Source organism: Brachyhypopomus gauderio, chromosome 10, assembly GCF_052324685.1.
Source record: "Brachyhypopomus gauderio isolate BG-103 chromosome 10, BGAUD_0.2, whole genome shotgun sequence".
In the NCBI taxonomy this organism is placed as follows: domain Eukaryota; kingdom Metazoa; phylum Chordata; class Actinopteri; order Gymnotiformes; family Hypopomidae; genus Brachyhypopomus; species Brachyhypopomus gauderio.
In genome coordinates, this window is record NC_135220.1 from 10,852,688 (window position 1) to 10,880,318 (window position 27,631).

Sequence of the window (27,631 nt, forward strand, 5' to 3'; positions counted from 1 at the left end):
TATTGCAAATCCAAGGAATAGTTTAGCCTCTGCAAATATAATTGAAACATTTAATGTTACCACCACCAGTAATTCATCATGTGAAGATGATGTATGTTTACATTGTAATTTATACACATAACCTTTATCATGAATCTTTTAATCCAAAGCGTTTTTCACCATCAGATGTTTTTGTTTTTTATCGTAATATTGGAAACTCTCTTCGAATTAGGAGTTGATTTTCTGCTTTTTATAATCTTTTCTGGTGTGTGATGTTGTCCATTAATTATTAGCAAATATGTGTTACCGTCAATTAGTACATGTTTCATAGTATTTGAGGTAGAAAAGCAGGAAAGTAGAGGATATTAACGTCGGCGTTGTCAAGTTCTTAAAACAGTTAACTGACGAAATCTGCAGTGCAAAAATGAAGTCGTATGGGAGCTCTCCGTGGTGCTGAAACAATAGGTCCTGGTCCGATCATTTTTTTTCTGAGCATAAAGATTTGTAAGGCAATAAACTTGAACCCTACCAGAATGAAACGTCATATGTTGCACCAACATTGAAACAAAAACACTGGATACGATGCATCGTCATTACAACGTGTTTATCTGCGATTCTTGTTTTTATCTTGCATTCTACACAGAGTCGAATTTCATCTCCATGAGTTAAACTACATCTTCAGAGATTTGCAGTTGTTCTTTGTTCGTCGGTTGTTACTTTTGTTCAGTGGTTTGTGACGTCACAAAGCAACAATGAATATTGTCATTTACTCCCTTTATTGTTATTAATTGAGCAGCAATTTTCCTCTTCTGTCTGTATGCTCTTCAGCACCGTAAGCGTTCACAACGCTCATACTGTAAGTCTAGATAGAGATATACCAAATGCGGGAATCTCTGTTAATCATTCTAATGACTTCTACACTGTCATAAATAATACTTGAATTTTTTTATTCCCATTTTTTTACAATCAAGTGAAAATATTTTTGTTTGAAAAACATGCTTGTCTCACTAAAATATTTTAACCTAGTAGGCTTGCGGTACTTGTAGTAAACTTAAAACACTCAGAGCGTCGCTGTTCACCATCACTTCAGCGTATCTCCCACATCTTTCCGTCCATCTCTTAAATATTCAGCTGCACATTTCTATGAGTGCAAAACCAATCGCGAGACAAAATGGAGTAGTCTGGTTTTTTATCACGCGAATACTTTATTGTATAAAATATTGAGAAACACTATTAACAACGTTAAGCGGAATTAATCGAGAGGTCATCATTTGAAATCTGACAATATGGGATGTACGAAGCTTTCAACGCCGTTATCTTCTCTGCTCTTAGTGTTATTTTTATGTGATTTGCGTACCGCCCGAGGAGATCTGAGCTATACAGTTCCAGAGGAAACCAAACGGCAGTATGTGATCGGGAATATTGCTAAAGATCTTGGAGTCGATGCTCAGCGATTATCAGCACGTAAGGCCCGAATAAACACGGAGGACAGCGGGAAACGGTATACTGACATTAACCTGAGTACTGGAGATTTGATTGTAGCAGACACAATCGACAGAGAGAGGCTTTGTGGCTCTAGAATGACTTGCATGTTGAATTATGAGCTTGTGTTGGCAAATCCTCTAGAGGTTCACCGTATTTCACTGAATATTGACGATGTTAATGATAATGCGCCAGAATTTTCTAACGAGCACATTACATTCGAAATTCGCGAATCCGCTTCAAAAGGGCAGCGCTTCCTTTTAGATGAAGCTCACGATTCTGATATCGATCAAAACGGAATTAAAGTCTATTCGCTCCAGAAGAATGAACATTTTGTATTGTCTGTACATAATAAGAAGAACGGAGGCAAATATGCTGAACTTGTATTAGATAAAGAGCTGGATCGTGAAAAACAGAAGGAAATTAATTTGGTTCTTACCGCAGTTGATGGAGGGACTCCTCAGAGATCGGGGTCTGCTATTATACACGTCACTGTGCTGGACGCTAACGATAATGTTCCGGTTTTTACTCAGGCGGTATATAAAATCGCTCTGGCTGAAAACGCATCGTTGGGTACAGAACTAACTACTGTGAGCGCATCAGACGCTGATGAAGGAGCAAATGGAGCAGTTACTTATGAATTCAGTCGCACTGCTGGTAGTGGAGCACAACTATTCACTATTGATAAACTTACTGGACAGATTAAAGTTAACGGACCTATCGACTACGAGGAAGAAAGATATTATGAAATTCAAGTACAAGCCAAAGATGGATCTGGTTTAGCATCCACAGCGAATGTTGTTATAGAAATCATGGATGTAAATGATAATGCTCCAAAAATCATTATTACATCTCTGAATAATCCTGTGCCTGAGAATGCCATTGTGGGCACTGAAGTGGCCATTATTAATGTTCAGGATAAAGACTCAGGAGATAATCGACAGATCAGATGCTCCATTCAGCAAAATGTTCCTTTTAAATTGAACCCATCCATTAAAAACTATTTCTCTCTGGTAACAACAAATCTGCTGGATCGAGAGAGAGAGTCTGATTACAATATAACTATCACTGCCACTGATGGAGGATCTCCTCCATTATCCTCCTTCAAGACAATTCATTTAACAGTATCAGACGTAAATGACAACGCCCCTGTATTTGGAGAGCAATCCTACAGTGCTTATGTGATAGAAAACAACAAACCAGGCACCTCTGTGTGTTCTGTTAGTGCAGGAGACCCAGACTGGAGGCAGAATGGCACAGTACTGTATTCTCTGGTGCCCAGTGAGGTCACCGGTGTCCCAGTGTCCTCATTTATATCCATTAATGCAGATACGGGGGTGATCCATGCTGTGAGGTCATTTGACTATGAGCAGTTCAGAAACTTCAAAGTCCAGGTTGTAGCCAGAGACAATGGCTCTCCTCCACTCAGCAGCAACGTGACTGTGAGTGTGTTCATAACAGATGAGAATGATAACTCTCCACAGATATTATACCCTGCTCCAGAGGGAAAGTCTTTAATGACTGAGATGGTCCCTAAAACTGCTCTCTCAGGCTCTCTGGTCTCCAAGGTGATCGCTGTGGATGCTGACTCTGGACAGAACGCGTGGCTGTCGTATCAGATTGTGAAGTCTACTGATCCAGGACTTTTCTCCATTGGTCTCCATAGTGGAGAGATCAGAGCACTGAGGGACATTACTGAATCTGACAGCATGAAGCAGAACCTCATTATCTCAGTGAAAGATAATGGACAGCCCCCTCTCTCTGCTACCTGCTCTGTATATTTACTTATTTCTGACAACCTGGCTGAAGTTCCTGAACTTAAAGACATGACTTATGAGGAGAGCAACTCCAAACTAACATCGTATTTGATCATCGCACTGGTTTCTGTGTCCACCTTCTTCCTGACGTTCATCATTCTGATGGTGGCTGTGAGGTTTTGTCACAGGAGAAAGCCCAGAATGTTGTTTGATGGAGCAGTCACCATTCCCAGTGCGTATCTCCCTCCCAACTATGCAGAGGTGGAGGGAGCTGGAACTCTCCGCAGTTCTTACAATTATGACACGTATCTGACAACAGGCTCACGCACCAGTGACTTCAAGTTTGTTGCATCTTATAATGACAACACGCTGCCCTCAACTCATACAATGAAGAAGGATCTAAATGATCAATTTAAAGACAGTTCTCTGATTATTGCTGTGGCAGATTCAGAGGTAAGCCTTTCTTCTAATATAATCATGTTCTATATGCTATACTATAATGGCATTCCTAATTTTAAACATTTTTTATGGAATACATATTTTATTTCAGATTTGCTGTAGTATCTGCATGTTGATCATAATATTTACATTTCATTCTTTGTTCTGATTGATCGTGTTGGCGACTAAAAATAATGAAACGAGACGTCTCTCCGTTTCAAACTGTTTACTGAAAATAAACTTGGCACGTTTACAGCGGGTAGTTGACTCGAATCGTCTGCATCCTTCACAACGTAAAAAATATATATAAGCCCAACCAGACCCCAGAAACCCCGCGCGTCTTCTCACATGCGCAATGTCCCCTGGGCAATGAAGTCCATCTCCCATACATTCCTGAATAAACTGACCTACAGTCTCGTTTTAAGCTCCTTTCATATTTGACACTGACACATGAACTGTTACTCTAAAACCAATCTGTGAATGAACTTACATTAATTTTGCTTTAACTATTACGTTTACATCATGTGTTCTAAATAAATGATCTTTCTAACAAATATATTCTCAACATCCTCCCCCCCCATAAACCACTGTTTATACAATTTCCAAAGGATACAAAAGCTGGATGGGCCTCCGCAGAACAGTCCCCGTGCTGGTGCGGACTGCACATGACCTCACCAGGCCATCACGACCAGGAAACAGCTCTTCGATTTTCCCCAGCTTCCAGCTCTGCCGGGGGGCGTTGTCTTCTCTAATGAGTGCAACATCTCCAACCTTCAGCGTGGAAGGCTGTGGGGTGTCGCAGCGACGAGCTGACTTCAGATCCAGCAGATATTCCTTCTGCCAGCGGTTCCAGAAGTTGATCATGAGTCGTTGTCTGTAGCGCCACCTCTTGGTCATCTCCTCCTTATTGGCTGTTGGACGGTTGATCTCAGCTGGAAACGACTTAGGAGGCAAGCATGTCAGTCTCTGACCCACCAAGAAGTGGGCAGGGGTCAGTGGCTCTGGCTGGTCCACATCATTGGGCACATAAGTGAGCGGTCTGGAGTTGATTATGGCTTCAGCTTCAGTCAGCATGGTGCACATCTCTTCAAAGTTGAGTTTAGCTCTACCAAGCACCTTTCTGAGGATGATTTTGACTGATCTAACTAGCCGCTCCCAGAACCCGCCCCACCAGGCTGCTCTTTCAGCGATGAACCGCCAGGCTATGCCCTTCTCTGAGAAGAACTCTCGCAGTCGTGGATCTTTAATTCGTTGCCAGAGCTCCTTCAGATCTTGATCTGCTCCTTTAAACGTCTTGGCATTATCTGAATAGATCACTTTACATATTCCTCTTCTAGATACGAATCGTTTCAGAGCTAGTAAGAAGTGCTCCGTAGACATGTCCGAGACCAACTCTAAGTGGACTGCTCTGGTTACAGCACACGTGAATAGTGCTATGTATGCCTTCGCCATTGAGCTCTGGATCTTCACATACAGTGGCCCGGCGAAGTCCACGCCCGTAACTTCGAAAGGTGGTGATTCTGTTATTCTATCCCTTGGCAATGGTGCAGTAGTCTGTTGTCCAGGCTTTGCTTTGAATTTCCTGCAAAATACACATGCGGACACAACCTTCCTTACTACTTGCCGTGCCTTAAGAATCCAATATTTCTCTCTAGTCTGCACTAAAGTGTCTTGTACACCTGCATGACATATTTGCTCATGTTGATTCTGCACCACCATCTCCGTGTATTTGTGTTTGCTGGGCAAAATCCAGGGGTGTTTTTGTCTGTAAGAGAGATCAGAGTGTTGTAGCCGTCCTCCAACACTAAGCAACGCATCTTCATCCAGAAATGGTTTGAGCTCTCGTATTCTGGAGTCAGTGTTGGGGCATTTCCCTACCATCAGCAGATCCATTTCGGAGCTGAAACTCTCTCGCTGGATCACCTTCGTCCAGTATTTTTCGACTTCATTCAGCTCTTCCGCTGTCAGTTCACCACTCACTTTAGATCTTGAACGCGAGTTGGTGATGAATCTCTTGATCCAGGCTGTCACTCTGAGCACTGTTTTTAGTTTGCTGTACTTCTCTAGACATAAGACAGGACTTGGGAAGTTTGTCTCTTGCTGAACAGCCTGTACCGCAATCTGATATCTGGATCGGAGTTCAGATTTAACCTCCTCTTCCTGAACATCTTCCTGAGTACTCTCTAAGTGATCAGCTGTCATCAGAACACAAGGTCCATTCCACCACAATGTGCTCTGCTTCAGGTCTTGTACAGTTAGGCCTCTGGTGGGAAGGTCAGCTGGGTTAAGCTTCCCCTTGCAGTGAGACCAAAACTGTGGGTCTGTTAGAGTCTGGATTTCGGTGACTCTATTCGCTACAAACTGTTTCCACTTATGAGCAGAGCCGCGGATCCAGTGCAGAACTATCATTGAATCTGTCCACAGTCTGAGTTGTGTCTTGTCGAGCTGCAGCGCTTTCATGAGTGTGTTCCCCAACCTGGCTGCTATCACAGCACCCATCAGCTCCAGACGTGGCAGGGTCATTCTTTTAAGCGGGGCCACTCTGGACTTGGATGCGACCAGGCTTATGGTCACTTCTCCTTCCCTTGTTTCTCCTTCGACATAAGCGACTGCACTGTAAGCTCTTTCACTTGAATCACAGAATACATGTAGCTTCAGCACTTGATTGCTCTGCTGTGGCCTGCGCGTTTTGTACCACCGTGGGATTGACACCTCGTGCAGTTGAGGGAGCTCTGAACACCACTGTTGCCACTTCTTTGTCAGATCGGGTGGCAGCTCCTCGTCCCACTGGAGCCCTCTCTCCCACATCTCTTGGAACATGCACTTGATCCTAATCGTGAAGGGTGTCAAAAATCCCAATGGGTCAAAGATTCGGGCAGAAGACTGCAGAACACTTCGTTTCGTGTTCTCCCTTTCCTTCAGAATATTCAGCAGCCCTCTGAGGTCGAACACGAAGTCATCAGTGGCCGGTCTCCACACCAAGCCCAGCACCTTCAGAATGGACCTGGGAGGTTCTGGCTGAGCAGCACAATCCATCGAGCTTTCCTGCCATTTTTCTTTGAGCTCAGGAGAGTTTGTCATCCATTTGCATAGCTGCATGCCTGCTTCAGACATTATGTCCTTGGCCGTTTTTGTTACCGTGTAGGCCTCTGTTACCTCACTTGAACTTGAAATAAAGTCATCCACATAGAGTGAGGAGCTGATTATTTCTACCACCTTTGGGTGTTCTAATTCGTACTGTCTCAAATGCTTCCGAATGGTGGCTGCGAGTAGGAATGGGCTTGACGAAGCTCCAAACACCACCCTCGTCATTATGAGTGTGCGCAGCTTCATGTCCTTCTCCTGTGTGGGTGGCCCTGTGAACCACAGGAATCTTACAGCGTCCCGATCTCTTTCTGTAAGTGAAATCTGCAGAAAAGCTTTCTTGATGTCTGCCATATAAGCCACTTCATGCAGTCTAAACCTGATCAAGACACTCATCAGATCTGGATTCAGATTGGGACCGGTTAAGAGACAGTCGTTCAGAGAGGGACTTCCATCTTCGTGAGACGAAGCATCAAGCACAACTCGGAGTTTTGTTGTCGCCTTGTCTTCCCTCAATACAGCATGATGGGGTAAGTAGTACGTCTGGCTGCCTTGCAGTGATGCATGCTCCTTCGGCACGTCCTCAGCCATTCCTTGCTTTAGGTAGTCTTCCACGACTTCGTTGTACCTGCTGTACAGTGTGACATCCTTGCTTAGTTTCCTCCTCAAACTCTCCAATCTCCGTTTGGCTATGCGGTAGTTGTCTTGAAGTGGTGGATGATCTTGTCGCCATGGCAACTCCACTTCGTAACGTCCGTCCTTGAGAATAGAGGTTTCTTCAAACCGCTGCAGTGCCTCCGCATCCTCTGGGCTCCCAGGCTTCTCACTTGTGATGCCCAGGGACTCGAGCTCCCAGAATGCATGCAATTGTTTGTCCATCTGTGCCTCGTCGCTGAGCAGTATGTTCATGCATGTTGACTCCGTCATACTGGACACTGCCATTGGGCCTTGTACTGCCCATCCGAATGTGCTCTCTAGTGCCACTAGGCTCTTGGTCAGTCTTTCAACTCGGCCTGATACTATCTGCCAGTAATAATCAGAGCCAATTAGCACAGAAAGTTCAGGTTTATAATCTCCATCAGAGTCAGCTAATTGAAGACCTCTTTTTCTCATCTCTTTCTGTATGTGTTCACCTGGAACCTTCATCAGTGCTGTGCATACTCGTGGGGTCACAACAGCTTCTATTTCAATTCTCTGCTGCTTATCCCACACATTCTCCAAGCTGAGCTTCACTATGCTGCGACTAACCATCGTTGGAGTAGAGGAGCCAAAGGTGTGAAGAGTAAGCGTTCCTTGTTTGGTAACAGGTAGCTGTAACTCCTTCACTACATTCTCATGCACGAAACTCCCCTGACTGCCTCCATCTAACAAGCAGCGGACCATCTTCCTGCTTGTGGGCCCTATGGCCCATGCCTTGGCGGTCTGTAGCAGCACCGTGTTCTCTGCTTTATCTGCTTGAGGAATTACTGAGGTTATGAGTGTGTCTGTGTTGGTCGACACATCAGGTGGAGGTGCCAGATTCTTCTCACAAACGGCTGCATGATGCCTGCCACCACATGTGGCACATGACACGCCCCTCGTCCTGCAGAACTTGGCAATGTGTTTGGACCCTAGACACACAAAGCACCTGCCTAGTCTCTTCAGTTTCTCTTTGCGTGCTGGTACATCGTAGTCTGGACATTTCTCAGATTTGTGTTCAACACTATCACAAAACAAGCAACTGTTTACTTTCTGTTCAGTAACGTGTAGCGCAGCTGCAGATGTCATGTTTGGTTTCTTTACTTTCATGTCACCAGCTGAATGTGACTTACTGTTTAGTTTGTTTGTGAACTGGTTTTCTCTCTGATTAAATGATTTCATCATTTGTACAGTTCTCTCTCGTGTCTGAACCTCTTTCTGAAGGAATTGAAGCACATCGGCCACCTTCCACTCGTCATTGTCACCTCTTTGACGGCTGTATTCAAGAGCCATGTCATCTGGCATCATCTGGAGTAATATTGGGCATAACATTCCACCATAGGTGTCTGATACCACTCCTAATGATTCTAGGCTTCTGGTTTGAACTTCACATTCATCATACAACTGTCTTAAGGCAGTGACATCAGAGGATTTCCTTACAGGAGTGAGATTCAGTAGCTTTGACATGTGAGCATTTACGATTAGATCCTTCCTTCCAAACCTCCTTTGAAGTAAATCAATAGCTGCGTCATAATTACTGTCGGTCAGTGCAAGCCCTGCTACTGACTTTGCAGCTGTTCCAGTAAGATAAGTTTTCAGGTAGGTAAACTTCTCTTTCTGGCAGAGTGCACTGTTGTTATGAATAGCAGTCTCATACTGACTCCAAAATTCCTGCCATGAGCTTACATCTCCATTAAATTTGTCAATTTGTAACTTTGGCAGTCTCATTGTCTGTTTATTTGCACTACTAGCATCACTTTGACGAGTAGGTGGGGGGTTACTCACGTTCTCGCTGATCACGCGATGAGCACGCGTTTTTACCTCAATGACGCGATCTCTATACTCTTCTGCGAGTTCAATCTCCGCCTCCATGTCTTCCAGTGAAGTGTGTTCCTCCACTATGTTGTCCAGCTCGCGCAAACTGTCCTCCTTTGTTAACAATACTGCTAACATCTCCCGCACACGATTGAGATCCCTCTGTTCATCTTCTTTTCGCAATTCAGCGTCAATCTGGTTCATCAGTCGCGTAGCGGAGCTTCGAATCGTCCGGCGTTTTCTTCGCGCCCTTTCTCCTTGCTCCGCCGCGAGTGGTCTCTCTTCACTCTCTTCGTCAGCCATCTCGTTCTACCTTCCCGGGTTTCGGCACCAAAATGTTCTGATTGATCGTGTTGGCGACTAAAAATAATGAAACGAGACGTCTCTCCGTTTCAAACTGTTTACTGAAAATAAACTTGGCACGTTTACAGCGGGTAGTTGACTCGAATCGTCTGCATCCTTCACAACGTAAAAAATATATATAAGCCCAACCAGACCCCAGAAACCCCGCGCGTCTTCTCACATGCGCAATGTCCCCTGGGCAATGAAGTCCATCTCCCATACATTCCTGAATAAACTGACCTACAGTCTCGTTTTAAGCTCCTTTCATATTTGACACTGACACATGAACTGTTACTCTAAAACCAATCTGTGAATGAACTTACATTAATTTTGCTTTAACTATTACGTTTACATCATGTGTTCTAAATAAATGATCTTTCTAACAAATATATTCTCAACATTCTTTGTCCTCATTGCTGATAAAATATTCTTCAGCACTAAACTTGTGGACAGTGACTCCACTTTGATTACATCCCTCCACATGCCAGAAAGCACTTGAATTTGTTTATGTTCATGTCTCCATCTGCTTTATTATGTTATAGACTGTCATTAAGCTCTTTAGACTTTGTGTTGTTTAGGTCAGAAACTTGCCATGTGTGGTGGAGCTCTATTCACTTCTCGCTTGTCTTCCTTTGATTTCTTTCTGGTTTTGTGCTACAGCATGTTGTAGGACAGAATCTCCACTGCTGTTCATGATGATACTGTGGAGTAGTTCTATGTCACTGCACTTTATGAACAAACTTTGGCATTGCTGTGTGAGGTTTTGTCACAAGAGAAAGCCCAGACTGCTGTTTGATGATGACACATATCTGACAACAGGCTCACGCACCAGTGACTTCACATTTAACTCATACAGTCGGAACACATCCTGCTGATGGACCTTTTAAAAAGGCACAGTGTCACGTAAGGTGAAGGCATTTGTGAGAAAAATCAGATTACGTGACGTGAGAGTTCATACTTATCTTCTCTTTTAAGAAAGTTGTTGCAGCGACTTTTGTGAGGCAAATTCAATGTCAATACTTTTGAGCAAATTAATTTTTATACACTGAAACATGGGGAGCAGAAGAACATCTTTGTACAGCTTTCAACATATTTTGAAGCATATTTTAAAATCACAGATGCATGAAAGCAATCTGTTCTTGAAGACATTTTTGTTAAAAATCACCTAAACAGTGTAATATTTCCAAATATTTCCATGTCTAATTCTATACTTCAAACCAAAACAAATAAGCATGAATTGTGTACATACTGTGATACTTCAAGACCGCCGAGGTAAACGTCTAAATCTGTAGTTAAAATGGACTTAAAACGATGAAATATTGTCTCCTTGGTGCTGACGTTTAAGTCATATAACGCCACAGGCGTCAAGGAGCGAAAGGGCGGACACAAACACTGAGAAGAGCGCGACTAATTAAACGTCATTCCAAAGGCAGCGTCATAAAGGCAGGCATCGGTCTAATTCGACAGGGAGTCCGACATATGTTACATACGTTGCTGAATAAGTTGATATTAATAATGGTAGGCTATATCATTTCAAAACAACAGCACTGACATGGAACTGTGTACCACTTGATAAATTTAATGATCTATAACTTAACAACTGATTCACCTTGTGTACAACTATGCTCTGAAGCAAACAGTTCAGCACTTCATTCCTGGACAGCGTCTGACTTAAAAAAAAAAAAAAAAACTAGAATTTGTGAATTGGAATTTATTTAAATCAAATATAATACTGCACATAATTCCATAGTGTTTTCCTGACTTAATGCACATATTTTATTTTTGTTATGTCTTATTCTGTCTAAAATCAACACATAACCCCAAAATAAACAGCCAGCCTAAAGGCCAAAATGAAACTTTGTCACATCAAGAAAAAGAAAGATTTCTCTTGTGTTAGGGTCCTGACGGACCCGTTTGTATAGTTTACATGCTTATAACTACTACATAAACTTGTTTATAACATCAAGATTTTTTGACTTTGTCAGGAAATTAAATTTAAACAAAATCATTAATTTTTTTTTTTAACTAAATTAGAAAATGCTTTTGTTGAAATTGTTACCTTTCTATTGTTAGGGTACCTGTGGACCCAGGTATAAAAAATCTTGCATTTAAGCTTACTATTTCTGCTTGTTTCGAAAGGCAAGGGAAGGATGGACATGTCCAGACATGTAGGGCCAGGTCAGTTTGAGTTGGCCTTTTGTGGAGTGCACATCTCCAGTGCAACAATGAAAAGCAGATTTAATGTTGGCCAAGCTCTGGATCATATCTTTTCTGATAACGAATCAGAGGTTAGGGTCAAAAGAAAGGCCCAGGGAGGGGAGGCACAACAAAAAATTAAAACCAATCCTTTCATGGATAAGGAAGCCTAACAAGATAAACAAAAGGTAAGAACCAAATTGGTTGATAATTAATTGATTTTAGAGTATCTTATGGCTGATTTAAAACACGGGTCCACACGTACCCATTAGCCCCCCAGATGGGACCAAAAAGCTAACAGAAGGCGAAGGTTAAAGTGAAAAACTTTAAAGTGCAGTATACTAACAATACTCAAAGGGTCGCTGTTCACCAACGGAGTACAATTAAATTTATTCTCCTCCCATTCAACATCAATCTCGAGCGCCAACCAACACAGAGAACCATCTCTGTATCAGGGTGTTTATTCTGAAGGAGATTTAGGAAGAGGAATCCTGATTAATAACCGACGTTTGTAGCAAATTAGGCGTCTAAACATAATGATAATGGAGAGAACGTGTATGTTTATAACTCTATTCCCACTCAGTTGTATTTTCATATGCGCGGCTCGTGGAGATTTGAGTTACGTGGTACCGGAGGAAACGAAGCGCCATTCTGTGATCGGAAATGTCGCGAAGGATCTCGGAATCGATGCTAAACGATTATCGGCACGTAAGGCTCGAATAGACACAGACGACAGCACGAAACGTTACTGCGATATTAATCTGAGTAGTGGAAATCTAGTCGTGGCGGAGACAATAGACCGAGAGGAGCTTTGTGGGTCGAGAATGTCTTGCATTCTGAACTATGAGCTCGTGTTAGAAAATCCGCTTGAAGTCCAACGGATATCACTGCAAATTGAAGATATAAATGACAACGCCCCGCGTTTTCCTAACGATCGGATTACATTTGAAATCAGAGAATCTGCTGATAAAGGTGAACGTTTTCCTTTGGACGAAGCACACGACTCTGACGTTGGACAAAACACGGTTCAGGGATATTCAATTGAAAAAAACGAACATTTTGTTTTATCAGTTCACGAGAATGCGGAGCAGGGCAAATACGCTGAACTAGTGTTGGAGAAAGAATTGGATCGCGAACAACAGAAGGAAATTAATTTAGTACTTACCGCAACTGATGGCGGCACCCCACAAAGGTCTGGTACTGTAGTTATCCACATCACTGTGCTGGATGCTAACGATAATGCTCCGGTTTTCAGTCAGGCTGTTTACAGGGCTACTCTCGCTGAAAACGCGCCGTTGGGTACCACAGTTATTACTGTAAGCGCATCAGACCCGGACGTGGGAGCGAACGGTGAAGTGAGCTATGAATTCAGTCGCATATCTGATAAAGCAGCAAAATTATTTTCTATTGACAAGATAACTGGTGAAATTAAGGTTGTCGGAAACATCGATTATGAAGAGGAAACGTACTATGAAATGAGAGCGCAGGCTAAGGATGGTCCAGGCTTAGCAACCACTGCGAAGATTATTATAGATATCAGTGACGTAAATGACAACGCACCTAGAATTACTTTGAAGTCACTGAACGACCCCATACCAGAAAATGCGGCTGTAAGCACCGAGGTGGCCATCATTAATGTTCAGGATAAAGACTCAGGAGAGAATCGACAGATCAGATGCTCCATACAGCAAAACGTCCCTTTCAAATTAAATCCTTCCATTAAAAATTATTTTTCTTTGGCAACCACAAGTATACTGGACAGAGAACAAGAAACAGATTATAATATCACTATCACTGCTACTGATGGAGGATCACCACCATTATCCTCCTCCATGACTATTCATTTATCTGTAGCAGATATCAATGACAATGCACCTGTTTTTGATCAGAAATCTTACAGCTCCCATGTGATAGAAAACAACAAACCAGGCACCTCTGTGTGTTCTGTTAGTGCAGGAGACCCAGACTGGAGGCAGAATGGCACAGTACTGTATTCTCTGGTGTCCAGTGAGGTCAACGGTGTCCCAGTGTCCTCATTTATATCCATTAATGCAGATACGGGGGTGATCCATGCTGTGAGGTCATTTGACTATGAGCAGTTCAGAAACTTCAAAGTCCAGGTTGTAGCCAGAGACAATGGCTCTCCTCCACTCAGCAGCAACGTGACTGTGAGTGTGTTCATAACAGATGAGAATGATAACTCTCCACAGATATTATACCCTGCTCCTGAGGGAAAGTCTTTAATGACGGAGATGGTCCCTAAAGCTGCTCTCTCAGGCTCTCTGGTCTCCAAGGTGATCGCTGTGGATTCTGACTCTGGACAGAACGCGTGGCTGTCGTATCAGATTGTGAAGTCTACTGATCCAGGACTTTTCTCCATTGGTCTCCATAGTGGAGAGATCAGAGCACTGAGGGACATTACTGAATCTGACAGCATGAAGCAGAACCTCATTATCTCAGTGAAAGATAATGGACAGCCCCCTCTCTCTGCTACCTGCTCTGTGTATTTACTTATTTCTGACAACCTGGCTGAAGTTCCTGAACTTAAAGACATGACTTATGAGGAGAGCAACTCCAAACTAACATCGTATTTGATCATCGCACTGGTTTCTGTGTCCACCTTCTTCCTGACGTTCATCATTCTGATGGTGGCTGTGAGGTTTTGTCACAGGAGAAAGCCCAGACTGTTGTTTGATGGAGCAGTCACCATTCCCAGTGCGTATCTCCCTCCCAACTATGCAGAGGTGGAGGGAGCTGGAACTCTCCGCAGTTCTTACAATTATGACACGTATCTGACAACAGGCTCACGCACCAGTGACTTCAAGTTCATCACATCTTATAATGACAACACGCTTCCTGCTGGCAGCAATCTGAATGTAGACAATAAAAATTCCTTTGCACCAAATATGAGCACTGCAGATTCTGAAGAGGTGAGAAAATACTTGATCAATTTTTATAAATCATGCCTTAGTTGCATTGGTGTGCCAATATGCAAATTTAGTATTCATATGATCTTCCATCCTTCTAAGTTTTCTAATAATTTTTTTGCTAAAAAATGCAGCGCATCCACTATTATAGGATATTTGTTTATTCTATCATTTCTACAGATGCTTTCATCATAAATGTGTTGCTCTTTAAAAGGACATCTGAAAGTTGCAGTAGCAATTTTTGTATGTTTTATACTGGTATTTGTATGTTTTATACTGGTTTTTATATGGTTTATACTGGTATTTGTGTGGTTTATACTTTATTTGTCCTTCACCATCTTGTACGTCTGGCTCTTTTTGTGTATTGCAGGTGTTTGTTTCAGAGCACACACACTTCCCCTTTATTCACACACTTCTTTTTTATTCACACACTTCTTCTTTATTCACACACTTCTTCTTTATTCAGCCATGTTTGTGTGCAGCTTCTTATTTTTCATTAAAAGCTGCTGTCAGGATACTTGTGCTAGGCAAACAGGTTTCATAGTGATATCTAGGTCATGCTTCATAACATGAATGCATATACATATGAAAACATATTCAGTGCAATAAAACCTTTGGCTCCAGATTTCAGTGAGTCTTTCCCTCTCTCTCTCTCTGTGGGTGACAAATCGTGGAATACTGGAACCACGATGCATACTGGTCTGTGTGTGCTGGAACCATGACACATACTGGTCTGTGTGTGCTATTCTGAGTAAAAACACCAACTGTAGACAAATGCATCCGGCCCCCAGCTCAAAACGACTGCGTCTTTGTCTTCGTCCGGACGGCTCTGCTGGGATTGAATTCCTTGTGCTTGTTTGTTTCTTTGTTTACCTGTTTTTTTTCTTTTTGCTTTGTTTTGTTTGCAGGATATTATAGGCATCGCCAGGCCAGATTTGGACAAAGCAACTACAAAATATGCTTGAAAAACCTTTTTGTCTTACTCCTGTAATAGTCATGATTCTGCTACCTGCCTTTAGAACATTATTCTGTGTTTGTATTTGTTCACTCTCTAAGCGGCACAGTAAGGAGGAATAATAGTAATAATAATGTTCAAATAAAACCCCCATCTCTTCTGTTTGAGACTCACTCTACTCTTCTCTTTCCTCTCCATGCCTTTACCTGTGGAACACCTGTGGCTCTGCTGCAACAGGTAAGACGTAAACCTTCCTGCGCATGTTGACTTCATATTTCCCCTAGTGCCATGTACACACTGAAAACACAAGTAAAAAGTCTATACAGTTATAGTAAAAGTGTATGAACTCTGGTGTTTACTACTAATTTTACTATGTAGGGCTATGCTGCATTATAATTGTTTTTCCTACTGTGGTTCAGACTCTATAGATGTGTCCTGAATGGGCAAAACTTTGAGGTCAGTTAGAGTTATTTAGATATGTGTTTGATATTTGCTCTGTTTGGCTTGAATCCTCAAGATTCTGGAGCAGGTGGTCATTGAGACATTAAGGCCTCCTGCTACCTTAACTGTAGCTAATTATCAAAGTTGCCTAACAATATAATCCACCAAAAGGAAGCAGAATCTCAGTATTGTTTCATAAACAGCTTGTGATGCTACTGTTAACAGTGTTGTGCTAACAGACAGAACTTTGGGATCCTCCATCACAACTTGGTTCTGCTTCTGTTGCTCTCTGGACCTCTGAAACACCAGAGACACTTCAGTAGCTCATATATCACATCCCCGTCTTTTAATCAACTTGATCATTCATGACACTTCTTAATTTTATGGTTTTGTACTGATTTTGTGTTCCAGTCCCCCCCCCCCCCTATAAAAATATGCATGACGTCTTATGGCATCTGTCTTACACAAGGAGTAAACACACACACACACACACACACACACACACACACACACACACACACACACACACACACACACACACCTCCCATAGTGGCTATGGTGCGAACCAGACGTACCATACTTTTCTTTTATAGCTGCATTGGAGCCAGTTCTCTCTGAATGTGTATGTGTCTTTGTCTTTTACACATGTGCACACACACACACACACGTGCACACACACACACACACACACACACACACACACACACACAAATGCACACACACACATAGTCTTGCACTCTTGTTTTTAGGTTTCTCACTGAAAAGTGAGACAAGTCCCCCCACAAAACTCCAACCGTCATGTGTAGGGTGTGATTTGCGGTACACAGTAAACATATAGAAACACAGCACAGACTAGTATGGGTCATTTCTCTTTCTCTTTTAATGCCTAAACTCTTCCTACAGTGATTGATTCTTCTGCTGAGGTGGCTGATGTGTGTCGTGTTAGCAGTGAGTGTGTGCAGGATATGTGGACTACCAGACATCCTTCTGGAGATTTGGGCAGTTTCTATAGCTTTGAGAGTACAATTTGTATATTAGTTAGTTTCAGTGTCTTTTGGGTCTTAGATGAGTTTTTTGTTGTTGTTTTTTTTTGTTTGTTTGTTTGTTTGTTTGTGTGTGTGTGCATGTGGGTGTGGGAGCATAATTCATTATACCTAGCTTCCAAGCTTCCCTGTTGGAGAAGTATTTGGATTGGTTTATATATACACAGTATATTGGTTTATATTACTTTTTAAAAATAAGATAAATTGTCTTGCAGGGTAAGATACATATCAAATTATTTTTATTATAACATTAATTTTATACTATAACATTAATTTTAGTAAAATATGTTTCTAAAAGTATGTTTCTAAAAATATGTTTCTAATAGATGGTAGAAAATACATTTATTGTTTAAACTTACACATATTTTTTTGTAATATTGACACAAGTGTACTTAGATTTTTATGTAGAATAATATTAAAATATTTGAAAGATATATTTGTTAATTTTGAACTCGGTGTTATGTTTGTGTATTTTCAGAATTTTAAGTTGACAGCATTTTAGGTAACAGCTGTTTGATGTGGAAAATGCAAATGCACTATGATCCTACAGTATCCTACTGAACAAATGGCCTTGTGTTTCATTACTTCTATTGATTATTGTGGACTAGAATCAAGTATTCTAATCATTATTTCCACAACAGCTTTCATTATTTTCTTGAAGGCATTTGATAATCTAGATTGCTTGCTTGTATTACAGCTCCCACAACCATAGAAATATAAACTCAGCTAAACTGGCATATTCTATTTAATATGTTTAGTATTCGCATCGGATGCTGTCTGTTGTCATGTTAGCAGTGCAAGCGTTTTGTAGAGTGTCAGTGATGAGCTTGAAGGGCTGCATGTCTTGAAGTCATTCTAGTAGTCATGCTAGTGAAGAGAGTTGTTCTGTTCTGCTATAGGACCTTTACTGTCTGGTTCCAGTGCTGTTTGTGTAGGAGGGAGCAGAACTTGAGATGTTCTCCTGTATCAGTGTGCAGCCTGCAGCTGTGTCCTGCCATCAGATCTCTGTAATACAGATAAGATGACACATGGTAGTTTGTTACTCTGTGCATTCACATAATGGACATTGTCTGTTGTCAAGAAATTCCAGAGGAATCTGTCAGGCAGAACTGCCAAGGATTTGGGGAGAGACGCACGAGGCAGAGCCACAGAAAAGACACAAATACACAAGACGTCACAGCAGAAATACAATTAGCTACAATTAACTACAATTATTTCTCGTGACACATGAGGATCACTTTAAAAAATCTGGTAAAGTTTAATTTCACATGTCTGCATTACACGATAAAGATAAAACAATTAATTCACAAGGCAGGAGTCACGGAGGTTTCTTCGGCTGGCTTTGATTATGTGAATCTGGACTTTAACTGTGAATCAGGATGCCAGATTTGGAGGGATCCCTCCTTCTAAGTTCTGATGTTAACATTCAAGATCAGAATGACAACGCTCTTCAGGGTCTCTACCCAGTAGACATGCAGCTCTCCGGTGGCTGAGATTGTGCAAATGTGGACCATCTCATCACTAAAGAAGTCGTTGTTGACTTCATGCATGAAGATCAGTACAATTACAACATGATTTATTCGTTTTAGCATTATCTGCATTATCTTTCATCACCCCTATATTATAATATCATTGAAGATCTACATATGGAGACAATCCCGCATCTTCTATCAGTCCAATCTTCCTGTTATTCCGTACTATCCACCTGGTTACACAGACACAGGAGTTACTGGAACTCTGCCCCACATGTATAATTATGACGTGTGCATGACGACTGACTCCAGGAAAAGTGACTGTAAATATTCTACACTTGGAGGCCACAAGGTTTTAGTGGTGGATCAAAGTTTGACAGAAACTATGCAGCGCGCAATGAAGGAAAGAGAATTTCTGGATGATCCAAACTTCCCGGAAGTGGTAAGGCAATCTTCATTTCTCATAATGCAGTACAATTCCTCGCACCTCACTACATAATGTAAATAAAAGTTGTGCTTTCTTTTACATTTTGCAGAAGGTATGCATATTTACTTATATATTGCACTACAGTAATTGCCTTTGGGGATGCAAAACAATATAGTTTGCAATGCATTACTAATTTCAGTTGTTATAAGTTTCTTGCGATGGATGGAATTAGGATTTACTAATTTATTTTCATGTAATTCTCTTTATTTTACGTGTTTGATGTCGGGAAACTTTAGCTACTCTCTCAAGATATTAATGTATATAACCAGTAATAGAGTTAAACTCCTTTCAAACGCACTCTGAAAATTCCCCAGGGGGCGGAACCATTATTAGCGCGGGAAATGCAGAATCTAATATTTAAAAAAACACTCGTGGTCGCAGTAAATGGAAAAAATATTATAATATAATAAATAAATACATGGCCGGAGTGGGCCACTTTTTCAGCCTGGGAGTTTCATGCGCAAATCCGGCCCAAAATTATTTTTCCATCCCAATCGGACCAAACTAGAGATTGACATGAACCGGCCCATCGGGAATCCTCCCGAATCTCCCGATTAGCCACTCCGGCTCTGAATAAATATTATAATCACGCAAATGTTACAATGAATGAATTACAAATAAAAATATTGATCGAAGAATTAATATTTACCACATTAACATTTCCGAATCTGAATTTTATTCCACTTTATTTTGGTTTTACGGAGTAGTTGGATTTATAGGACATGTGCTTTAGAAAATAGACTGAGACGATTCCGTAAAATGGTGATGACTCAGCGCACACGTCATGCCTAAAGATAGCTTTCGTAAAATAGGTTTATTACGATGCATTTATTGAAATTCACAGCAGTGGAGAAGATTTTGATTATGAACTATGCTTTTGTTTTTTACGACGGAAATGTTTGTAGTTCGAGTAAAAAATATTACGTGTTTTCTGATTGTTCCTCTGTGGCCCTGAAATCGCTCCAGTGGTTTTAGTTGCATTGTTAGTGTGACTGGATTGTAAATGTGTGTTGTTGAGCCAGCAGGTTGCGGTTGTATGAACAGTTAATGCTCATCGTGTGGCTTGTGACAATTGTCATGTAGTTTAAGAATTTATGCTACGGTGCATTTTTCTGAAATGAAAAATCCATATTTAAAAAATATTTTCGGTTTTAGGGTGAACAAAGAGCTGGCTGATGTATTATCTGTGCTATTGCCTTGAATAGATGTTTTGTACCATGTGTACTCTGAGTGCCGCTGTTGAACCGTGTCTGTTTAGAGTGGGAGGCGCTGATTCCTCTCAGCTTCCGTTACTGACATTTCAATACCACACCATTTATTTGACATTTAAACGGCGCTCTACTGCAGTATCATGCACTGACTTTCTGACGTGACCTCTTCACAAGATGTTTTTTTCTGAATACATCATATTTTTCTAAGGCACGTGGATTATCAAAATGCTTTATTCTCCGTCGTGTGCTCGTTGGACTTTTGCTATAATAATAAAATGGCGCACCGCGATTTTCCTTCTCTCTGTGTGCGGGATTGACGTCGTGTTTTGCCAAGCGCGATATTCTATCCCGGAGGAGATGCCGGTGGGCTCCTTTGTAGGCGACATCGCCAAGGACTTGGGAATAGAGATAAGTAGACTCGTTTCTGGAAAAGCTCGGGTTGTAACAAAGGGCGGTCGGCAATATGTGGAATTGAGCAGAGACAAAGGCGCTCTGGTAGTGAAGGAGAGGATAGACCGAGAGGAGCTCTGTAAGCAAACGACGCCCTGTAGCTTCAGCTTTGATCTCATTATTGAAAACCCAATACAGCTGTATCGAGTAACCGTTGAAGTGCAGGATATCAATGACAACGCACCAGTATTTCCTAAAGACACAGTTCACTTTGATATAATTGAAAACGCTGTAACTGGAGCTCGCTTTCCTCTGGATAGCGCCGCAGATAAAGACGTAGGTTTGAATCATATACAGGCGTATAAATTACACCCAACCGATAACTTTAAACTGGATGTACATAACCAGGCGGATGGAAGTAAATATATAGATATGGTTTTACAGCAAGAACTCAACCGAGAGGAACGCGATGAAATAAATTTGGTTCTCATAGCCACTGATGGCGGTTCTCCTCAAAAATCTGGCACGGTAAAAATTTATGTTAGCGTGCTGGATGTTAATGATAATGCACCTGTTTGTGAACAGTCAGTTTATAAAGCTGAAATAATGGAGAATTCTCCAGTCGGTGCCGTCATAACGACTGTTATCGCTACTGATGCAGATAAAGGCGCAAACGGTGAAATCTCTTATTCGATCGCTCAAGCAACTAAAGAAGCCAGAGATCTGTTTGCGATTAATTCTGAAACAGGGGAGATTGTAGTACTGGAGAAGTTAGATTATGAGAGCGAAAATGGATACCAGTTAAATATTAAGGTAAATGACCAGGGTGGTCTCTCAGATACATGCAAAGTAGTTATAGAGCTTATTGACGAAAACGACAATTCTCCCGCCATACAGCTAATGTCATTTTCCAACACCATTCCTGAGAATTCCCCACCCGGAACCACTGTAGCCGTCATTAATGCAGATGACGCAGATTCTGGTAAAAACGGGCTCGTGCAGTGCGTAATAAATCAAAACATGCCTTTTAAAATCGAGCCTTCTCTGACTGACTACTATACATTAATTACAGCTGATAACCTTGACCGAGAAAGTGTGATGGAATACAACATAACTATTCTGGTGTCTGATCAAGGAAGTCCTGCACGCCATAGTAATAAAACAATAAATGTTAAGATTTCTGATGTGAATGATAATCCGCCTGTGTTTGATTTAGAGGAATACACAGCATTTGTAATCGAAAACAACTCTCCTGGTGTGGCAGTGCTGACAGTCAGAGCACACGACACCGACTGGGGCCCAAATGCGCGGATATCGTACTTCCTGGAGGATTATAATACAAGGCTTAACCCTTCTGTAAATTCCTTCATATCCATAAATTCGGACAGTGGGGATATACATGCAACCAGAGCCTTTGATTATGAACAAATGAAGACATTAACTTTTAATGTAACAGCCAGAGATGGCGGGTCCCCTCCTTTAAGTTCTGAAGTGAAGGTCACAGTCGTGGTCCAAGATCAGAATGACAACGCACCTCAGGTTCTCTACCCAGTACAGACTGGTGGCTCTCTGGTGGCTGAGATTGTGCCTCGTTCAGCAGATGTGGGCTATCTTGTCACTAAAGTGGTGGCTGTTGATGTGGACTCTGGACAGAACGCCTGGCTCTCCTACAAACTCCAGAAAGCCACAGACAGGGCTCTGTTTGAAGTGGGTCCACAGAACGGAGAGATACGAACCGTGCGCCAGGTGACTGATAAAGATGCTGTGAAACAAAAGCTCACTGTTGTTGTGGAGGATAACGGACAGCCCTCTCGCTCAGCTGTAGTCAACATTAATGTAGCTGTGGCTGACAGTTTTCCTGAAGTGCTCTCGGAATTCACGGACTTCACACACAGCAAAACATATAATGATGACCTGACATTTTATTTAGTTTTAGCGTTAGCGGCAGTGTCATTCCTTTTCATCACATGTTTAGTTGTTATAATATCAGTGAAGATCTACAGATGGAGACAATCCCGCATCTTCTATCAGTCCAATCTCCCAGTTATTCCGTACTATCCACCTGGTTACACAGACACAGGAGTTACTGGAACTCTGCCCCACATGTATAATTATGACGTGTGCATGACGACTGACTCCAGGAAAAGTGACTGTAAATATTCTACACTTGGAGGCCAGAAGGTTTTAGTCATGGATCAAAGTTTTACAGGCACTTTGCAGCATGCAGTGAAAGAAAATGACATCTTAGAAGATCAGGATCCCCTGCAATTGGTAAGAATACATTAAATTATTCAAAGCAATGTATATAAAGAAGTGCATTCTGCAGTGGAATATATTTAAGCAATATTTTATGAATGTGCTTTGTAATTTATCTACTGTTTTAAGCTTTTTAATTCAACAAGCACTTTGATAGATTACTGTGGACAACATCATCTTTTAAAATGCAGTATATCTGAATAATAAATAACATATGGTTTGGTAGAATATGATATAAGCCTCTCATTTTAACTAGTCATTCTGTTATCACAGTTCTCTGTCAGCTGACAGGGATAAATACAGATTGTGAAGCTAGAGGGCCATGACATTTGAAATGAAATGTCCTGAAAAGATGCAGATTTGGGGAATTTAAACCGTTATCTCTATTTATTTATTTTTTATTATCTATATATTTATTTATTTATTCGTTCATCCATTTTTTTGATTATGCAATGTCTATGCTGCTAGAAAAAAATAAATTATGTGTTATAAGCAATACGTAGTTTTTTACGTATTTCAGCACTAGATTCTCTGGACAGCGACAGGGTCGTTAGAAGTATGTGGAGGACTGCGGTTCTTGCGGTTCAGTTTGTTCATCACTTACACATCACTTACAGCTTTCCAACACACCCCAGTTTTTGCAGTTTTTGCTTACCTAGTCGGGTTGTGCTGATAACCTTTGAGATCCTGTTATATCTACTGTAGAAGGCAATTCATTCATTTATTTGTGGTCTCAAATTTACAGAAATCCATTACATTATTTTGTTTCAGTCGTTGTAAGTTTAAAACACATGACTCCTCGTAACATTTCTTGCCCATGTTTCGGCTTATTTAACCTTGTGTTATTTCACTTGTTCGACTCTAAGGGCCGCTGTTGATCAATGAACTGTACTTGTATAAGGGAGCGAGCGCAGCCTCCAAATATTTATGCAGTGTGCTTTAACTGAGCGCGTGCTGGAGCGGGCTGTCTACGACGTGACACGGTGGCTATACGAAATTAACGGATATTTCTTTAATTTAAAAACTTTGAAATCTTTGATCATCGTTTTTGTTTACAAATAGATTCTAGTCTGTTAAGCACTTAGGTGGCAAATATGGTCGTGAACAACAGAAATCGGAAGCTTACGTTCTTATCCGACTTACGGCGTTATCATCGTGTATTTCAATGGAAAGTATTATTCGTCATGACTATTTATGCATTTACAAACGTGTTAACTCAGATTCGGTACTCTGTTCCAGAAGAAATGAAGAAAGGGTCAGTTATTGGGAATATCGTTCATGATCTCGGTCTGGATTTGAAAAGAATGCGATCGGGGCGGGCGCGCATCGTGTCCGAAGAAAACGGTGAATACACGGAGCTAAACCCAGACAAAGGGATGCTGGTGGTGAAGGAGAGAATAGACCGGGAGCAGCTCTGTGCTGAAACTACTCCGTGCAGCTTCACGTTCGAAATCATCCTCGACAACCCAGTGGAACTGCATCATATAACGGTGGAAATACTGGATGTAAACGATCACTCTCCGACCTTTCTGAAAGATGAAATTAATCTCGAAATAAGCGAATCAGCTACACCGGGAGCGCGTTTCTTGCTGGGCAGCGCGGATGACCCAGACGTAGGAATGAACGCTCTTCAAAAATACATTTTGTCATCCAACGATTTTTTTATAGTAAAGCAGCACGCGAGGCCAGGAGGACTAAAATACGCAGAAATGGTGCTGCAGAAACATTTAGACAGAGAGCAAAACCCGCGACTCGCACTCACTCTTACGGCGGTAGATGGAGGAACTCCGCAGAGATCCGGTAACATGAAAATACAGGTTACTGTTTTAGATGTGAATGATAATGCACCAATTTTTAATCAAACTGTTTACGCAGCAACTATAGCGGAAAATTCACCAAGAGGTACATACATTACGACTGTCAAGGCAAGCGACGCTGACAGCGAGACTAATGGTTTAGTTTCATACAACCTGGCTAATGTTAAAAGTAACATTGTTGACATGTTTAAGCTGGATGAAAGGACTGGTGTGGTAACCTTAAATGGCCTGGTGGATTACGAGAAGACAAAGAAATTTGAGTTTGACATAGAAGCCAAAGACCAAGGGGGTCTGGGAGACTCGGCAAAAGTAACGGTAGAATTAACTGACATAAATGATAACGCACCGACTATTAGTGTGATGTCATTTTCTAATCCAGTGAACGAGAACGTTGCCGTTGGCACAACCATAGCAGTTTTCAGCGTCAGAGATTTAGATGCTGGAGAGAATGGTCTTGTTCGCTGCACAGTTAATCCACATATATGTGACCCCCTACTAAGAATACCAGGTTAAACGAGTGGATACACCTTCTTGGGATTTACCTGGTATGGAGGGTGGAGCTGGGAGTCACGCTGCGTGGGTAGGCACGACTTTAAAAGTGTCGCGGGATTTGCCTCCAACTAGCGTTTGGCTTATGGTCTGAGAGATACGCCGGTAGCACGCGAAGAGTTTTTACTAAGGTCCGTACATTATTTATCGTTTGGCTTATGGTCCAAGAGATACGCCGGTAGCACGCGAAGAGTTTTTACTAAGGTCCGCACCTCCGGGCACACGGAAGAGCGAAAGGTTGGGTTAACCAGATCTGATGCAGGTATGTGCTGTGTTTATAAAGTATTCACTGGCAGAATGGGTGAATGTCTATTAGTGCCATGTTTGCTTGTTGTTTAAATTATAGGAGTGTACATATTTGTGGTTTTAGTGTGCTGCGGTTCGGACGGTCGTCCAGCGAGGCTCTGAGCGTTTTGTATAAAGTGAACCGGGTATGTGGCCTTGAACTTAGTATGCATCAGTGAGTCCCAAGTTATCGGTCGCAGTGAGCAGCAGCACTTATCGTTTGGGACAGAGGCTACGTTAATGCCCATGGGGGGGGGGGAAGCCGAAAGGTGTTAATGTCATGTTTTTGTTTTACAGGCATGGTTTTCCCTACCAGTTGAAGCATTCACTGTTCTTTCCTTCCCGTTTAAAATTTTATAAATCAGTTTTTATTTTGTCTTAGTCGAGTGTTAATTCAGCGTGTACATCTATTGATGTAACAGGTCATTTCAGTGCTCAACCCGTAAGGACGTGTGCTTCGTCTATGACGTTGCCTAGAGTGAGTGACCAGTTTTGGGGCCCTTCCTTTTGATGGTATGGTTCACGTGTGATTTATTTGCTGGTGTTGTAGTGAAGTTTGTAGTGTATACTTATTTATTGGATATTCTTTTGGTGTGTGTGTGTTTTATTTGCTTTGGTTGGGCCCTTTTAAGCTGGAGTACGTCAGGGAGTATACTTCATGGTGAGACGATCTAACTACACCCAATCGAGTAGATAATTAATATCTGGGGTTGTACTGATATTGTGTCCTGATAAATATTTGCTGTGAAATGTTTTTATATGATTGGATTCTGTAATAAAACCTTTTGAACATCATTATCTCCATTCACCTCTGATATTCATATATCAGGCCTGGGTGGGAATTGGTGGGATCGGCTAGTGGTTGGCCGCGGTAGGAGGGTGGTCGGGACTTACAGCGACTGATTTCTAGCTTATCCTACGTAAGTGAGGGAGTGTGTATGTGGCCTAGCTGGTAGCGGGGCTTACATTCTTGGCGCTGCAAGCAGGAGCTTTTAAAGGTGAATGGGATTTTGATGATTAAGATTTTAAGTTGGAAGTTTTTTTATTTTGTGAAGGAAAGAACAGTGATTGTGTGAGAAGAACGGCACTGCATCACCGGACCAGCACGAAGAGGACGTGGGTGGTTGGAGTTTCTTTTTGTTTTTATACTTGGTGATCTCTGCTGTTTGTCTGTAGCCAAAGATGTCGAATACTGAGAGCGCTGTCACAGAACAGTTACGACAGCTGACTGAGAAAATTCAACAGCTACAGGCTGAAAATGATTTGCTTAAAAATGCAGGTGGCCCTAGTACTAGCAGTGCTCGGCCAGGTCTGGATTTGGGACCTGAGCGATTTGTTTATGTAACTAGGGAAAGGAAATGCCCTAGATTCTCAGGCAATGGGAGGGGATCTGTACCAGTGGAGGAATGGGTAGAGGAAGCCCGTCGGTCTGTGGAATCTCGTCATATGTCTCGTGCTGAGCAAGCATCGTTTTTGCTTGATCATTTGGATGGGGAGGCTAAGAATGAGATTAGGTTTCGCCCAGCTGGAGATAGAAATGACCCTGACCGGATTTTCACTATATTGCAAGATATATTTGGGTGTTCACAGTCTTATATTGGATTGCAGAAACAATTCTTTCAGCGTAAGCAATTGGAGGGGGAGTCTCTTCGTGAATTTTCGTATAGTTTGCTGTCATTAATGGAGGCTGTAAAGCGAAGTAGTGGTGAACGCTTTTTAAATTCGGACACTTTAGTACGGGACCAATTTATAGAGCATGTTCGAGACGGGTTGCTTCGCAGGGAATTGAAGCGTTTCGTTCGTTCTAATCCGGAAGCCTCATTTTTAGAGGTTCGGGGGGAGGCTATTCGTTGGGTGGACGATGGGGAACGAGTGGGGGCTCCCAGGTCCCGGGTTTATTCTTGTGATTCCCAGGTGAGGTTTAGGGATAGCCCCAGACCGGATAATACCATTTCCCTGCAGCAAAGCAGTGAATTGCAGGAGTTAAAGGAGTGTTTTAGAACTCAGCAAGCTCAGCTTGATGCCAT

At 41.9% G+C, this 27,631-nt stretch overlaps 1 protein-coding gene and 1 pseudogene across 19 annotated transcripts in view; both read left to right on the forward strand.

Annotated features, from left to right (window-relative positions):
* Positions 1-27,631, forward strand: part of LOC143525424 (protocadherin gamma-C5-like) — a 186,532-nt gene that overhangs the window by 49,142 nt on the left and 109,759 nt on the right. For 2 of the 19 annotated variants that reach the window (XM_077019358.1, XM_077019378.1), the window contains exon 1: positions 1,138-3,671. The exons of 10 other annotated variants lie outside the window; for them this stretch is intronic. In XM_077019358.1, the coding sequence (XP_076875473.1) occupies positions 1,266-3,671 (2,406 nt within the window). In that variant the 5' untranslated portion in view covers positions 1,138-1,265. Of the gene's footprint in view, positions 1-1,137; positions 3,672-12,211; positions 14,702-16,997; positions 17,572-20,353; positions 22,969-25,901; positions 26,400-27,631 lie in introns of those variants that run through there. 7 more of the 19 variants (XM_077019360.1, XM_077019379.1, XM_077019348.1 and 4 more) reach the window with 5 other exon arrangements.
* Positions 23,520-26,399, forward strand: LOC143525428 (protocadherin gamma-C3 pseudogene; annotated as a pseudogene).